The 16,694-nt window shown below is 41.5% G+C and overlaps 2 protein-coding genes and 1 non-coding gene across 3 annotated transcripts; all 3 read right to left on the minus strand.

Moving 5' to 3' along the window:
• Positions 1–4,996: 4,996 nt before the first annotated feature.
• PPO2 (Prophenoloxidase 2) lies at positions 4,997–10,958 on the minus strand. Its single transcript, XM_066738092.1, has 9 exons — positions 10,631–10,958; positions 10,305–10,497; positions 9,994–10,217; positions 9,717–9,919; positions 8,757–9,174; positions 8,388–8,516; positions 7,979–8,306; positions 6,568–6,800; positions 4,997–5,688 (listed from the first exon to the last, which is right to left on the minus strand). Exons 1-9 carry the CDS (start codon positions 10,736–10,738, stop codon positions 5,443–5,445), a joined length of 2,082 nt encoding a protein of 693 aa, XP_066594189.1. The 5' UTR covers positions 10,739–10,958; the 3' UTR covers positions 4,997–5,442.
• Positions 10,959–11,339: 381 nt separating this feature from the next.
• vex (somatomedin B and thrombospondin type 1 domain containing protein vexed) lies at positions 11,340–14,207 on the minus strand. Its single transcript, XM_066738094.1, has 5 exons — positions 13,176–14,207; positions 12,694–12,894; positions 12,478–12,556; positions 12,250–12,320; positions 11,340–12,134 (listed from the first exon to the last, which is right to left on the minus strand). Exons 1-5 carry the CDS (start codon positions 13,411–13,413, stop codon positions 11,839–11,841), a joined length of 885 nt encoding a protein of 294 aa, XP_066594191.1. The 5' UTR covers positions 13,414–14,207; the 3' UTR covers positions 11,340–11,838.
• Positions 14,208–15,136: 929 nt separating this feature from the next.
• LOC136780323 (U1 spliceosomal RNA) lies at positions 15,137–15,298 on the minus strand. The gene has a single exon (XR_010823749.1). It is a non-coding gene; the product is annotated as a U1 spliceosomal RNA (small nuclear RNA).
• Between the last annotated feature and the right edge of the window lie 1,396 nt (positions 15,299–16,694).

Here is a 16,694-nt window from a genome sequence, read left to right on the forward strand (position 1 = left end):
GTTTGAAACAGCGGATCGATCATAATGAAGATGGCTATTAAATTGTCTGTAATAATGTAACGTACACTTGGATCGTCTGGTACCCAGTTAACTCGAGACAATAAATAATCAGGACTGTCTTGACTTTAAACGGAATTGATCTCAATCTGGTTAACCGTTCACGCTCCCAATTACGAAACAAGATTATCTTCCAATTTATAGCCTGAAATTATAATACCAGTGCAAAAATAGATTTTCCTCGTTTGTAACGAGATTTGCTCAAATTGATCTTATTATCCAATTCACGGTGGAATATTTACCGATTTTCGATCGATCCATCGCAACGAGGGAAAAATCGAGGCTTTGAGTCTTCGAAGGTCTGTTTTCTTCTTGGGATCGAAAGGTCGGCAAATGTGGTAGCAATTCTTTAATATCGAGAGATAATCAAAAGAAAACAAGATTATTGTTTAATTCATGATGTAAGATTATAATCTTCTTGCAAAAATATATTTTTTATATTATTTCTATACATCGTTGCTAAGATCGATCTATTATTATCGAATTCGCATTGGAATATTAGCCAAGGTTCTTTTGGCCGATCCATCAAAACGATGGAAAAATCAAGGCTTTGAGACTCCGAAGGTCTATTTTTCGTGAGATCTCAAGGCCGACAAATGGTAACGGAGCTTTAATATCGAGAGGGAATGCAAACATTGTTCAGCGCGTTTCATTCGTGGCAAAGAATAGGCACCATGCGCGACACACAGTCCGCGCAAACTTTTTCCATTATAACATTCTCGGAATCCCCCAAACTATACCAAACGTTACTACTTCCGATGTTTTATCGTCGCCGATCCTCCGCCAGTTTTTCATCCCCATCATAAATATTGGTCTTGGGTCCCTTGAAAATACCCCAGCTTTGATTGCACGCCAGCGATTAAATCACCTGCTCATCAAAATAAACTGCAACTTTTCTACCGTTCGAACGAAAAATCGCAAAAAGCTTATTTGGTTAGGCGCGTGCGGTGATTTCTTTTATGTTTTTCGAATAACGATCCTTGGATGATGCGAAGAGCGAACAAGTGTATATATATATATATATATATATATATATATATACACCATTGGTTAACGGAAGTAAAATAGCTGTGTGAGCCATATATATAAGACACTGATGTAGGTGCAAGTGGAGTAGGATTGTTAAAAAGCCTATAATTCGCAGGTATTTGCGAGCGAACATAAATGGGGGGAACTATGGAAAGGGTTGAATAAGAAAAATTCAGCGATGCAGTTTGGTCACCATGGAGCGTATAACACACACATATTATATATAACCCCGATGGTTTCTCCTAATAAAAAGGTTTACCGTGCGAAAAATGTGCTGGCTCCCCTTTTTTCCTCTCGTCGACAAGGTCCAGTCTGCAGGTCTCGGCGGATACGGGCCGAAAGTGTGGGCGTGGGTGTAGATAAAGCGGCTGCTGCCTGCCAGCGACTAAAGAGAGCGAAGGAAAGAAAAAAAGAAAAACAGAAATGGTGAAAACTGAGAGGAAGAAATGGTGCAAATCCGGAAGAGCGAGAGACATCCCACAGGACAATCGGCCAGAAGGTCTGAGACATTGAAAAGGCGAATTGGATGAGTTTTGCGGCTCTGTCGAGGATAACAGCGTGAAGACAAAAGTATAGAGAGGGGGAGGGGGTGGGAACGGGGATTATTATGGGAGCAGAAGCGAGCTGGAAAACAAAGAAAAATACGCCATGAGGCCAACGAGATATGGATGCAAATCGGCTGAATTTTAGATGTCGAAGGGGACCGAAGGGGGATGATGGGGTAAAAGTATATAAAAGGGGAAGATGAGAAATATCGAGAAGGGAGAGGGGGGCAAAGGATCGAGCGAGGTTTTGGTCAAAGGGTAAAAATAAAAGGGTATATAGAGGAGAGGTAGATAGAAAAAAAGGCTGCTTAAGGGATGGATGAAAGGGGTTTCTGACAGAAGGGAAACTCGAGTGGTCCAGGAAAAGTGGTGGAAAAAGAGGGAAGTTGGGGCTGGTAGAGCAGGGTTTTCTCCGTTACCGGCGCTGCTGCCCGTAATCGAATTGAAACTATAATAACTTTGTCCCGAGAGCGGTACCGCCGGTAAACTCGATTTATCTTTGACAGGAACAGCAGCCATCAGGGTCGAGAATGCAGGTGACGAAGGGAGCCGCGAAACAAGTCCTCGGATGCAGAGCGATCGATGTACGCGCGATATTTATCGATTTCGGTTCATTTCGATCGTTGGTCCACCATGGAACACCGATCAAGAGTCAGACTACCTTGTAATATATAATATATATATATATATATATATATATTAGTGATCGAGGGAACGGTGAAATAAGTCTTTGCATGGATATCATGATGGATGTACAAGTGTTATTTACCGAATTCATTCCATTTCGAATATTTCTATCGTAGAGTCAACATTTAATATCAATAAATAATCAAACTATATATATATATATATATATATATATATCCTACATTATTAGGTCGTTTCTCTTCGTAGAAAACCGATAGATCATCCTGAATCTCCAAAGCTGCGTCCCACCACGAGCTATTTATTATTTTGTTTACGTTAGTTATCATTTTTATAACCAACACTCCCCTACCCTATATTATGTATTCTAACCACCCTCCCCCCCCCCCCTCTTATATTCATCGAGAAAATAAGAGCGAGCGAAGGTGAAACGCGAACACGAGGGGATATACGAACGATTTAATTCCAACATAATTGCTAGCTGCGATTTGCATCGTTATCAAAGTTTCTTAGAATAGAATGTGCCTATCAGCTGGTGCACTAATACTTACACACGCGACAGAATTAATTTCGTGGTAAGATTAGAAAATGACTCGGAGTTTCGTGCAATACCCACCTTTCTTCCTAGTTCACCCCATTGTACTTCCGGAATATGTAGTCGAAATTTCAATAAAGCAATCTCGTGAAAAGTCGAGACACTGCAGATGTTTATATATATATATATATATATATATATATATATATAGCTAGGGTGAAGTATCTTAAAAGATAGGAAGTTCCATTAGTCGCGCGATGCTTGCAGTTTTAGTCAATATTCGAATAGTAAATATCAAAGTTTATATACAGACGGCTGGAATATTTAGTAACCCTTGACCAAACTGCGACCAGCTTTCCAGCGAATAGCAACTCTAAGAAATATTTACCGATGACAAAACCTACACTGAAGTATTTTCCTATTTCGCGTATAATAACATAAGTTGTTTTCGTTAGAAAATATTGATTGAACTTTCTTTGCGGAAGATGAAAAGTCGAAACGATTGTGGTTCTTTTCACGTGGATTGACAGCAACTACAGTTTTACGATCGTGAGCAGTTTCCGCATAATTGATTTATTTTGGAGCAGAAAGCAATTTCCTGGACGATTAATAGCATCCTTTCTGGCAAGATCGATCGGCAGAATGTGGAATTCGAGTACCGCTGGATAATTTATACGTCATATTTTATCCAAACTTTATATCTCGAACGACCTTTCATCAATTACGCAAACAAAATATTCTAGCTAAAGGAATATTCATCGATCATAGACAATTTGATAATCGGTGGGAAATGTAAAATTATTCAGCAGCATCTTGGGGAGAAAGGATAGAGGCGGATAGGAAAAGTTGGATTAATCGGATTGGGGGATGAATTGGGTTTGGAGTAAAAATTTCTTAGGGGGTAGAATGGGATTAGCGAGAGAGGACAGGTGGGGAGGGGGGGGGGGGGTGGGTCGGGTAAATTGACTTTTGAGGGAAATAACGAGGACGGTGAAGCGGGGAGGGGTTGCTCATCCCGCGAGGGGATGAAAAGTGGTAAAAATGTGGGGATTATTGAATATAGGCACGCGCAATAATTGCTTTCGTCGAGGTGGTCGAGGATAAATTGGCAAAGTTCGGTGCAATGTCACCGTCTGCAATGAACTATGTGCAGGGAGCGTTGAACGGACCCGCCAAGTTTGCCGATTAGCGTCTCACGTACGACAGAAAGGACATTCCGACCTCGTCAAGGAGACCCCTCGGGGGATCCGAGACGGATTAGCCGGGCTGCACCGGAGATGAAGCCAAGAATGATTTACATTCGCCAAAACGCCCACTTCCCCGACGCGTCTCCACTCCCCCGATTAACTCCCACACGCTCCGATAAAAATCCCTTCGAGCACATCTTCTATATATATATATATATATGTATGCATCATCGTCATCGTGAAAACGTATACGTACGCCATCCACCCCGACGAAAAACAGCCGAAACATTTCAACTTTAAGTCTACTCGATTTCTAAAGTCCCATTTGCTTCCTGACAAAACTGAGCACACGTACTGGAATAAATTGATTATCGTATAATAAATCAAACTTTGCTCCATTATTCAATCGTTTTCCCCTCGTGACGTGCTGGATCCTTTTTTAGAACGATTTTTTTCAGCAACTTTAGCGCAGATCCTGAACATTCCCCGAGATTCTTCGGGATAATAGAGGAATAACGATCTCGCACCGCCACTCTTCTTCGGTCTTGCGTTATCCGCAGCAAATCTTTCCTCCCGGAACGCTGACCATTAATTTTTATTAGTCAACGAGCGTCTCATTAAAGGCCAGGAATTTTCATTACAGCAAAAACAAAAATTTAGCTCGCCTCTTCAAGTTTAAATTCTAACTTTACGTCGGAAATGTTAATGAAAAAGCTCGAAGAATGATGAAAAATACAAGTCAGAAATAAGATTATATCAAGTGTTTGAGAAAGATGAGCAGTTTGGGTGAATCTCCAATTTATCAAGAAAAACGGGGGTCCTGGGATAAATCTTCGTACCATGATAATTCTTCATCATCAAAATTCTCTCTAGCAATGTATCACCATTTGTTAGACTTATCAAAGCTAATTTATGAGAATAATATATAATAGCGTAATAAATTAGTAAAAAAAAGCAAAGTGGTTTCTTCTAGTAGATTTTATTTAATTTACGTTTTTCTTTTTTTGGGGTTTTTACATTTGCAGCTCTTTGGTATACATATAACGAAATACAGATTTCTTATGTAATATCTTAAACGTCTATAAAAAGTTTGATGACATTAGCGTGAAGAGGAAGGTCCAGTTAGGAAAGCGTTCTCTTATAATCCACCATTTATCACACCCTGCTTGACTCATGGTGAAACTTGTTCTAAAATTCAACTCGTTTCAGATTTCCAGGTCAGCACGTGGCAATAATTGACACAACAAACTCAGCAAAATCAAACTATGAATAACGACTATTATGCTCGAACGAAACTTTGGTGGCATTTGGACCTCTTTTATGCCACGAATTACGTCGTAAGAGTCGAATTGACATTATTGTTTCTTTGGATTCTCGCGAGGAAGCGATTTTGGGATATAGTGTGAGTTTGCTGAGAGGGGTTCGAGGGATTATCGGGGCAGGTTTAGTTGAAAGTAAGGGTGTTACCCATACTGCCGGATCTGGTCCTTGGTAGAACGGTGTCCGCGAAGCGAATATTTATCTCAGTAACACCCATGTTTCCGGTAAGGAATTGGGTCAACGTGTCGACACCAGCGCGAGGTCGCCTATCGAATGGGTAGCCCATGGAACGAGAGTCCGGATATTTACGATCCCGCAGTCCACAGAAGCTCGATGCATCTTTGCACCCAGTCGATTCTGGCTGTTCAACCTGACGTCACGTAAAAATTATTGCAACATAAATAAACTCAATTTGCAAACCTGCCTCCCTTCCTTTCTTCATATATATACACTACATTCACCCTTCTCCTCGAGGTACGCAGCTGTAAATCAACCTCTTCGTTCTCTATTCACCCTGCTAATCCAACAGTTTATTACGAATTTATCACAAAGCTACGTCATCAAACCTCGTATTCATACAACTTGTATGCGATGCCAACATTTTTCATGATCATTATTACTCAAATCGATATATTATTCCAATCGAACGTTACCGTGTTATGGATATCCGTGTCGAAAATGTTCAGAGTTGATATTGCAAATTACAATTATGCTGTTTATACTCTCCTTTCATTGGCTTCGCGATACTATATATAAATAATGTAATATAACTGCAGATAAAACAGATTTGCAAAATCCAAAAAGCACTCGGTTTGTCAGAGATACCTCCTCCTCCCCCCCCCCCCCCTTTAATTTTTCACCAATATTATACATTTTACACAGCGAATAAAATCTATTAAATCATAAATATATAACGCTGCAAGATATTATCACGTTGAATTATCGTGAAACGTCCCTCGAAATGGAATAAGAATTAACGTAAAAAAATTATGCTAAAATGAGATTAAATTGCATAATTTTTTTTCAATTGAATGTAATGAGCGAAGGATGAATGGATAAAGGGTACAATCTGAAAAGTATCTATGATAATTCGGTTGCAGAGGGAGAGTATTAGATGGTGATTTAGCGGAGGGAATTGGCTTATCGGGTTTTGGATAGAGTGAACCGAGGAAGAACGTGGGAGGGTTAGGTGTTCTTATCGGGTCTGGGTTTATTCTGAGAATGAAATGGGAGGAAAAAGAAGACTCACCGCATCACCGGAGTAATCAGATATCATGACGAAGAGGTCCATGGGGAAGCCCTCCTTGGATCCTTTAGGGACTAGCATGTGCTGGGGCCATCCGCAGCCGCAAAAGTTGAATTGCTCGAGGGTGTCACCTCCGATCGGCCGGTTCTCGTCCAGGTTCCGGAAGGTCCTCTCGAAGGGGATCGTTACCGAGGATTCGCTTGACTTCCGCTCGATTGTATTCTGTCCCGGACGAACTGCAAATTTACGAACATTCCCTGATCCCAGTCCAGTTGCTGTCCCTGACTCCCCACGAGGATTATATATAGTTACGAAAATCCTAACTGTTACGCATATACATATATAGAAACTGTCGACCTTATATAATATCCCCATACGTAACAATGGAAATTGGACATTATATGAATTCTCGGTATATGTACACTTTGCATTAATCGATCCACGATGAACTTTGACCTCGCTATGCATAACGACTTGGGCTCGTGACACACGCACTGGTCCTCAAACGTATAATAAGAAGGAGGTGAATGATGGTTCACCGTGTATTTATTCATTTTTATCAGGAGATTCTTCTGCTATATGAATTAAGATGAACCGTATCTTCTATCGTCTCATTTTAGAACTGTAAAAACTGACATATGGTGTCCCCAAGTGGCAGATTGCCACGGTTTCTCTTTATTATGGTCATACGAGAATACGTGGTGGTGTGGAAATGAGTGCATACCGCGAAATCTGCTCCACGTGACACGCGAAAGGCTGTCCCTAACTCCCCGAAAGCAATTTAGTTGGGAGAATCATAACTGCACAAGGGGTATATATAGAGACCATTGACCTTGCATATGCCTATACGTAATAGAAATTAGTTACTACGAATTCTCGGTACGCTTTACATTGATCGAACCACGATGAACTTTGACCTCGCTGTACACACACGGCGAGTTAGGGTCGTAACCCACGCATTGGTCCTTAAATATGTGATAAAAAAATGACCAACGGTACACTGCGACTAGGTTGCTTTCAATCATGAGATTCTTTTCCTGTGTGTGAAGGTGAAAGGTAATCCTCGTCTTATTTCAGAACAGTGAAAATTAACAAAGTTCCCCTAAGTTGCAAGTTAATAGGATTTTTCGCTACTATGATCCACGAGAAATCGTCTATCGTGGTTCAAATCTATGAATCTCGTGAAAACACCACCGCGTGACGTAAAAGGCAGTGTCTCTAATTGGGAAAATCGATGAATAAGAAGAAAAATCGTAACTACGACTCACAAAGGTCATTGACCTTCTACATCCTTATACTTAATAAATATTAGTTACTGCGAATTCTCGGTACGCTTTGCATCGACCCACTGTGAACTATGACCTAGCTAATATACACCCAATAATTTAAAAGCATAATAAAAGGAACGACTAACGGTTCACTGTGAACTTGTCCATTTCGATCATGAGATTCTTTTGCTGTCTGAAGGTGAACGGTAGTCCCCTCTCGTCCTGCTTTGGACCAATGAAGATCCTCACGGTTCCTCTGCGCGGTTGGCTGTTGCGATTGTTCACCACAATTTTGTACGAGAATTCGGCGTGGTTCAAATGCGTGAATCTCGCGAGAACTGCGCCACGTGGTGTAAAGTCCAGCCCACGCGACAAGTCCACGTCGCTCTTCGACCAGAAGGTCGAAAGGACGTTGTTCTGTTGACCTTGAGTCGTCAAGCGAACGTCGGCGATTTCCACGTTAGGGAAGTTGAGCTGTAACATAGCGATAAAATCACCAATTCTCCCCCGTCTTAATTATTCATGGAGCGCGTGGCAACCTCCCAGTCTTGTTACCTGTTGCACTTGGTACTCCGGAAGCGTGTTCTTGTGTTCCTGGAAAACGTCGTCGACGAACGCGTGCCATCTGTAGAAAATTGGATCCCTCATTGCTGTGGCGGAATCGCCCATGACACCGAACGATTCCTGTTGAAAGAAGAAGTGGATCGATCGTGTCAACCTCAACGACAATTTCATTAATTTTCATAACGACGAAGTCGTAGAAGATTTATGGAAGAATCTAGTTCACATGCGATCAATTATGAATCATAATTGAAGTGGATGTAGTACAGTGTCTATATATATGTATATATAGACATAATTTTATAGCTTTTAATTAAGAACGAGTATATATCAAGCGAAATTAATAATAATTCATTCGAGTACCAAGTATCGATGATCTGGGTCATGGCAGAAGGAAATGGCCACGTGACCAAGATTGTGAAGGTCACCGTAGATATTCGGGTTGGGCGTTAAAATGCTGGCTTCCATGATGTTTCCAAGGACATCTATACCGTTCTTCTCGGTCAGATTGATCCTGTTTCCACGTATGTCCGTCACCACTCCGGTGTGAATCGCCTCGTAAATCCGGTCCCGCCATCTTTCCAGATCCTGCAGGTCAAAGTCCAGCTGGTCCACTTGTCGACTGACGTCCTTCAGGATCGAATTGGCTGGACGCGATGGCCACGTGCGACTCGCCACGAGCGAATCCAGCTTCGGGAAGTAACCCTCGGGCATTGGCTCCCGCCAATTTATCAATCGCTTCACGCGACCCAAATGGTTGCACAAACGCTCGCAATTGTATCTGGGAACATCGATCAAAGCTGATCCACGAAATTCCTTCTTGGTCCCATGAATCACGGGACCTGGCTATAGGAAGAAGCTGCGAAAAAAGCCTGCGATGGTACGCCGACTGGTCGGGTGTGGGATATTCAATGAATCATAGAATCCGACCGAGGCGAGAGGCGCTTTTCGCAAAAACCTCTATTCCAGGGAATTAAACTGGAAGTGCTGAAATCGAGTGTGGGAAACGCGGAGGAGAAATAATTGTCGAAAGTACGAGTAAACGGTAATGAAAAATATTGAGAAGGAGGAGAGAGAGAGAGAGAGAGAGAGAGAGAGTTTTGTTGCTGATACAGGAGAAACTGAGGAAAGAGATAAAGGGATTAATCAGTGGATGGATGGATGGATGGATCGAAGAGATTGGGTTAAAAGTGGGTTTACCGAGTATTGCTCGAAAGTGGTCGTAGCACGGTCAAAGGGGTATATCGTATGTACTAGGTCCGATTGTAGTCAGACACAGGGATAGCTAAAGTGGCGTATCATCGATCGAGGTTAATGACCTACCTGGCCATGATTTGCTGGTGCATATAGTAGAACAGCTCGCCTCGTCTGTCCTTGTTGACGATTCTGATGTCAGTCTCGAACGGATAAACCAAATGCCAATGCCAATGATGGAGATTGATCCCCAGATCTTCGCGCCAATAGGCCACTCGGTGCTCCTCGTCCAGATCCGAAGCGGTGTAATCGCGTGGAATCTCGATCGGTAGCTGAAGCGTGACGTCACGTTGATTAAGAATTCCCATAGGATAATCAAATAAATCTAAAGATCCAGCAGAGTTACCCTCGAACCAGCTGGTACCACGTTGGCCTCTTCCTTCGCCCTGGCGAAGATCCCACTGTCCACGTATTTGTCCGGAAAAACCTCGGCCAACGGCGGTATCGGCAAATTCTTCGTGTCCGGTCGGTGCAAAATCGCCACTGACAAAGCGTAGATGAACATATTCGGGTTCAAACGGTCCCTGCAGTACACTGCCACCGATAGGAAATCGTCGTACGTCCTCATTCCTGGAAAATTGCGAAAATTTGTTTTTCAACGTCGATCCGGTTTATGGAGGAAAAATGTGGAGCGAGTCGAGATTCCTCGGGACGCACCCATGAAGATGTCGATCAATCGTGCAGCGATTTTCCGGTGCTTGGGGATGAAGAGGGAGAAGGGGTCGCGGCGTCCCAATTGCATCGGCACGGTAAGATCCGGCAGGCTGATCTGTTTCACTGAAATTTTCTCGTCGATTCCGTCGTTGAATCGGGTCAGCACTTGAGGAGCGACGGCTTTATATCTATCGGGCTAAACGTGCAAGAATAAAACGATAAGCCAATACTGTCGTGAATTTTATCCAAGTCTTTCGAGCTCTACTACCACAGTCGAGTCATTATATATATATATATTTATCTCTCAACCCCGAGTCCTTCCTACTTACCAAATAATCGGCAGGAATGTCGAACGCCACTTTTTTGTCCCCTTTCGGAATGTAAACAGGTTCCGCTGGCCGATCGAACAAATAAAGTATGTCGCTGTTTCCAGACATTTTGCACGACTCGTTCGATAAAGTTGGGAAGTATTTGTTTTTATAACACTTTTTCAAGCGGACCGATTATTCAGCGTTCGATAGAATCGAGAGCGAGATATTAGATTTTCGAGCAAAGACACGTTTGAACGAGAGGATACAGGCGCACTTGGACGAATGTGGATCGCAAACGGAGCTGAATCGGTTTATATAAGAAACTCGCGACCGACGACGATGGCCGATAAAGTGACGGGGGTGCCGGAAGTTTACCGCAAAATCCGCTCTGCGGAAGTGTAAATTCACGCTCTTCTCCATCTCTCGCATAGTCACATTTTCAATCCACACCGAAAAACCAAAACCTCTTCCTGTTTTTCGAGGAAACTTCGCGGTTCTCCCACAAGGATAGCACGAGTGCTATCAGCGTAACCGCGGTTATGTTCTTCTGTCTTCGATATTCAAAGCTAAAACTGGGTCGTCGATAAAGATAGTTTGAGGTTTGGAAGAAAAATGTATAGAGATTAACGTTGATCGATGTTACCGATTAATGATTATTCTATATATATAGGAATTCAGGAGCTTATCATAGGGATTTCTTGAAAAACACCATAATTACAAACGAGAATATTTATTCATCTTATATTACATTAGAAAAGGAAGAGTGTTTTTTAATCTGCTAAACACAAAGATCGTAGATTCATTTCCGTTCAATCGTAGCCAATTTCGCGAAAATAGCGTGGACCTCTCGCATTAAAATTTTATTGATATTCCAACTCGTAACATCCATTATAGAGGCGATAAACTTTACTCAGTTTTTAAATAGGAGTTAAACGCACATTTTCATTCTCATTTTTCGCACATTGGATTATCGTAAGCCACTATCACTCACAGAATCAGCCTCATCTATTTTTTGCACTGGAAAGAATTTCGTCGGATCCACTATATTCCATTTCTCGTTTATCGGTAAATTTTTCGGCTCTCGGACGATTTGTTGAAAACTAGTTGGGTTTTTATTCGTATGTTTTTGTTTCTGTGTTTCTGAGGAGAGATGGGATGTGAACTTATAAGCTAGCTTTTTATTTGCATGTAGACTCATTTATGTGGAAAGGGTTTTCGGTGAAATTTCACCAGCTTGGTCCCGACAGGATCCTTCTCCTACCGCGTCTTCTCGTCCTCGCTCTCCTGCCACTTCCGCTCGTCCGGAACTGATGAACCTGGCCGTCGAGGCTCCTGCGTTTCCTCTGCGACGAGCTCGTCATTCGTGGCAAAAAACTGCACGTCGTATCTGCACAGTCGATCCGAACGTTGGGATCACCGATCCATTTTCCATGGCAATCCAGCTCGGATCCTGACATCCTCCATCTGCCCAAACCAGGTAGTTCCTCGAAAGAATCACCGTGTTGCACGCAAACCTGCGAACCTAATCAAATTTCCTCATTTTTATTCCATAAATCCATTTAACTCTTTCATTTTTATCATTTTCAACGTCAACGTGTTTCCAGTGCGACACGCATGATTATTATCGATCTTCTCACCTTCCATTAACGGACTCGACAACTTTCCACAAGACCTTGAAGTTCGAACGATTGTGAATGTGATGCAAGTGCTGCAATCAATACAAAACAAGTTTCAGCACGATGGTATATACATATATATATATATATATATATACAGGTAGAATTATTAGTACAGAAATTGCAAAAAAATTGACAAAACGTTTTCTATATAACGATAATGTCGTGAAAGAATTGTCGTATATATACCTGCTACGGGATTGCGATTCTTTCAGATCGATACTCGTAGAGTTTACCACAACTGGTACAAATGACAGAATAGCGATACCTAGAAAGACAGAAATTTGGTTTGTTTGGAGAAGAGCAACACGATTGTGACCAATCGAATCAAGCAGTTCTAATATAAAGGCAGGGAGAAGGGTTTGAAGACAAAGTTGAAGTTTTTTGCAAGATAAAAACACTCACTCTTGTTGTGGTAGAAGGGACGAAGTCCAGGTCGACACGAAGCAAAACTTCGGCAAGGCCTTACTTGATTCAGACGAGGACAATGTTTTCCTCCATTTTTCTCCTCCACCAGAACAGAACGACTGCGTTTTTGAGTACCGCTACCGCATCCGTTATCACATATCGACCAGCTGCCCCATTCACCAACGGCACAATCAGTTACTATCAATCAAAGTAACCTTATTCATTAATTTTTCCAAACACTTGGTGCCCGATTCAATTCTATTCCCCAAAGCTAACCCAATGATAAATATCATTCGATAAAATAATTTCGAATCATTTAAAATTGAGTGGACATTTAATATCCAGCGTAAAAACAATAGAAAAAATCTTTGTAAATTGGAGAGGTTTTTAAATGAAGAATTTATTTGGATTTATTGGTGATAGAGACAGAGGGATACACAGCTGGGAGAATAGAATTGGTAATTAAGCGTGTGACTAACCACCACAGGTTTGGCGGAAATCGTCGCAGCAATCGGCAAGTTTCAAACAAGCATGGTCACAGTAACAGGGCTTGTCCTTGGGGCTTTCGATTATGGCGTTCGGCGACTCCTTTTGAATAACACAGCCAGAGTCCCTACCTTGGCAGCAGAGTTTCGCGGTGCTGCAGCTTCCAGCACTGGCCAAATCGGCTACCCAAAGAATCGTCAAAGCAGCCAAATTTACTCTCGACCCCGTCATCTTTTCTATTTCAATAGACGACCTCCACCTTGACCTTGATCGTATGAAACACCAATACAAAGCAATTGTTCCCTTCTGTCCCGAATAAACTTGCTAATAACACCGTTAGAGCGTTAAACTTCCCATCCGTTCGAAACGATAAGACGAAATGAGAATTTGGATGGAAATGAAACAATTTCTCATACTTTGATGTCAACTGAACTGAGATTCGCAATTTTTAATATTACGTTCTCCTAAGTTTTTCTTCTTTTTCTTTCCAGGGTAATTAAGAGAGAAGAATTTAATTTTTGAAGAATTTCACTTCACCGTCCAGTTTGATGTAGCTCGGTAATGCGACGTTTTATCTTAATCACCATTAAAGTTACAAACGCTGCGGCAGATATGTAACACGTGCTGGATCCTCGTGATTCGAGACGAGAAATTGCAGGAGAGGATCGTTTCACCCTTAACCATTACTCCCTCTCTCATTCCAGCGTCATTTCTCCAAAAGCACACTCTGGCAAATTCGAATCACTCATTCTGCCATTCCAGACACCCAACGAAATTTCATTTTAATCGCGAGATATGTTAACACTTTATTACGACAGTTTGTACGAATTTTCATTTGCTTTTTTTAAGCATATTTTTTTTAACGTTAGTCTCTGAGTAGTTTCGGTAAGGGAGGTTTTACGGGAATTTTGAAATGGTACCGAGGGTCTGAAGCACCTGTACGACGATAGGGTCGGAATCCGACTAACTGCACTTCTCCGAGGCTACGGTATGTGGCTCTCTCACCCTTCGTCCTTACCCTCTCTGTGTATCCTCGATTCGCGTGCGCACCCCATCCCCACTCTCACCTGCCCGACTAGCCACTGCCTTATGAGCACATGTACCAACTACCAACTATACGTCTTTTTTATAATAGCCCGATTTACCTGTGAATTATTTCAACCACTAATCTCTCACCATTCGTTCTCTGTTATTTAAAAAAAAATAACAGTTCGTTATATAAGCTATTTTTATCAGCTTTTATTTATTATTAACTTTCTCCATAAAAAACAGCTCAATATATTAGAAAAGAAATGATTGTTAGGATAAATGCTAAAGCTTACTTGCTGCAGAATATGAAACTATACATGTGAGGCACTTAAGCCGCCCCAGAATATAGATACAGAAAGGCGCGTATCTTTTTAACTCTAAAAGATATTCAATTTTTGCATAGGACCCCTCTGAAACAAATAACAAGAGGCTTTGAAAATGTCCTATGCAAAAATTGAATATTTTTCTTAGTTAAAGAGATACGCCTCTCTTTCTGCATTCGTATTCCGGGGCGGCTTAAGTACCTCACCCTGTATAATTAGTAATAACAAATTAAAGGGTAAAAGCGACCTCTAATAAAATAATAAAATTGCTCAGAAAACACAGTCCTTATCCTCTTTAAGACGGAATTATACATTTACACGGCATGTAGATTGTGAAGTAACGTGCCCCGTGCGTGGCAGCTATATTGAGAAGGACACGAACACGGTATGTGACAACACGACAGTGACAAGATACAGTCTAAACGTGTTCCATTTGCCTATACCCGCAAAGCCAGACGCATTATTCCACTGACTCAATATGCAGCCTGTGCAGGCAATCTGCAGCATCGCATCTTTAAGAAAAGATAGCTCTTCGCTGGTTAAGAATAAATTAATATTCTTTATCAATAAAACTAAAAGAAATTTATGTTTATAATAATTGTCCGGGATAGCGCGAACGCAGTCCCGACTATCAAAAATTGTACGCCCGAGATATCCACATTAGGGATATTCGCAAGGGTCAGCTCAACCGAAGTGCAATGGAAGAGCCTCGCCCTGGAGGAACCGCCTTCATGATCACGGTAACCTCTGCGCCAGGTAAGTATGCTTCTCTTCGCTTCGACCGCCCTTATGAGCCTATCCAACACTAATTTTGCTAGCGAGAAACGAGTAACGGCCATGCGACGTCTAGCGGCGGAATTCGGAAGTTGCGCTAACAGCGAAGCTTCCATTTAATAGCACCAGCACACCACGCGCGCACCGTTACGGCATAAAGTTTTGGCGGGAACAACTCAGCAACCATCTCGTAAAAACAATTCCACTAAAACCAAAATTGTACCACCAAGAACGTTCCATATTTTTTAACGTTCCAATCTATAAAACTCAGCATCGAGCTCCATCCATTTAAAAATTTATAGCAATCGTGGCTTGTCACGATACTTCGGTAAGATCGTAATTTTCCCGAATTATAACGCCACGGATGCGAGGCTTCGGGGAGTAACTCGGGATAGTAGTTTGCTTGTACTTATATAGTTTTAATTTCAAATATTAGTAAGTTTTCGAATACGCAAAGGCGGCCACGGAAAGTCCGAGGTTAAGAAGCTATAAACGGCTAAAAACTTTCGCATGCTTTCTGCGATAGGAAGTTAGCAACAGATATTGCAAAAGTTTACCGGCCATGCAGCCGCGTTTCATCGGCGACCACGCGATCCCAATTTGTCCTCCCTTTTCGCTAGTCTTCCTCCCCCCCCCCCCCCTGCCACTAGACATGTTTACGCACCTGCATCATCCTTATCGTAACTATTATGCAAACTTTAAATGGCTATCGTAATACTAATGAAATTCCCTTACGAAACAACTTTATCAAAAAACATTGTTTCCCCAAAATAGAAGGAACCTGCAGTGCTTTTTTTCTCATTTTTTTCCATCTTATGATTATCTTGTTAAGAACAAGAAACAGGAGCGCTTAAAATAATTAACATTTTATTTGGAAATCCTTCGCTCCTTCTGCATTCAAAAACAAATATTTGACCCAAATGTTTACAGAGACGTAAAGAAAATATTTATTTAAATATATATTACTGAAAATATTGTCACTGAAATATATATCTCAATAGTACCTTTTGCAACAATATTTATTTAAATGAAAGTAAATATTTTTCAATGCAACAATGTTTACATAAATTCTTCAGCCTCTCGCTACTTATTAAGCTGTAAACACGGGGAGATTCGCATAAGCATCGAACCAAAGTTCTTCAATTTGTTACATTCGAAATTAATCTCTGCTGCTGCGCTATACGACATTAGTTTAATCTTTCACGCTCCACTGCAGCAGAGTCATCATATTCAGATCCATCTTTGGAATGCCGCAACTTATTATCATTTTTCGATATCCGCATCCTCTCTCGGCTCACTCGGAGCAAATTAAATCATAGTTGTCCCAATTTTCCACCGTTTAATTCAGCATTCCCTCCTAGAAACAAAAGCTGAATTAATTATATA

The sequence above is a fragment of the Prorops nasuta genome, unplaced genomic scaffold (assembly GCF_024137725.1).
Source record: "Prorops nasuta isolate Cenicafe-Biocafe unplaced genomic scaffold, Cenicafe_Pnas_1.2 PNAS00018, whole genome shotgun sequence".
NCBI classification, from domain to species: domain Eukaryota; kingdom Metazoa; phylum Arthropoda; class Insecta; order Hymenoptera; family Bethylidae; genus Prorops; species Prorops nasuta.

Excerpts from the sequence above, each read along its gene's own strand:
- PPO2 (XM_066738092.1), bottom strand. The coding sequence starts at position 10,738 with ATGTCTGGAAACAGCGACATACTTTATTTGTTCGATCGGCCAGCGGAA. Across the intron at positions 10,218-10,304 it reads ATTGATCGACATCTTCATGG|GAATGAGGACGTACGACGAT; the intron begins GTGCGTCCCGAG and ends GCAATTTTCCAG. Across the intron at positions 8,307-8,387 it reads CGGAGTACCAAGTGCAACAG|CTCAACTTCCCTAACGTGGA; the intron begins GTAACAAGACTG and ends GCTATGTTACAG.
- vex (XM_066738094.1), bottom strand. The coding sequence starts at position 13,413 with ATGACGGGGTCGAGAGTAAATTTGGCTGCTTTGACGATTCTTTGGGTA. Across the intron at positions 12,895-13,175 it reads TTTCCGCCAAACCTGTGGTG|TAACTGATTGTGCCGTTGGT; the intron begins GTTAGTCACACG and ends TTTGATTGATAG. Across the intron at positions 12,557-12,693 it reads TCCCTTCTACCACAACAAGA|GTATCGCTATTCTGTCATTT; the intron begins GTGAGTGTTTTT and ends CTGTCTTTCTAG.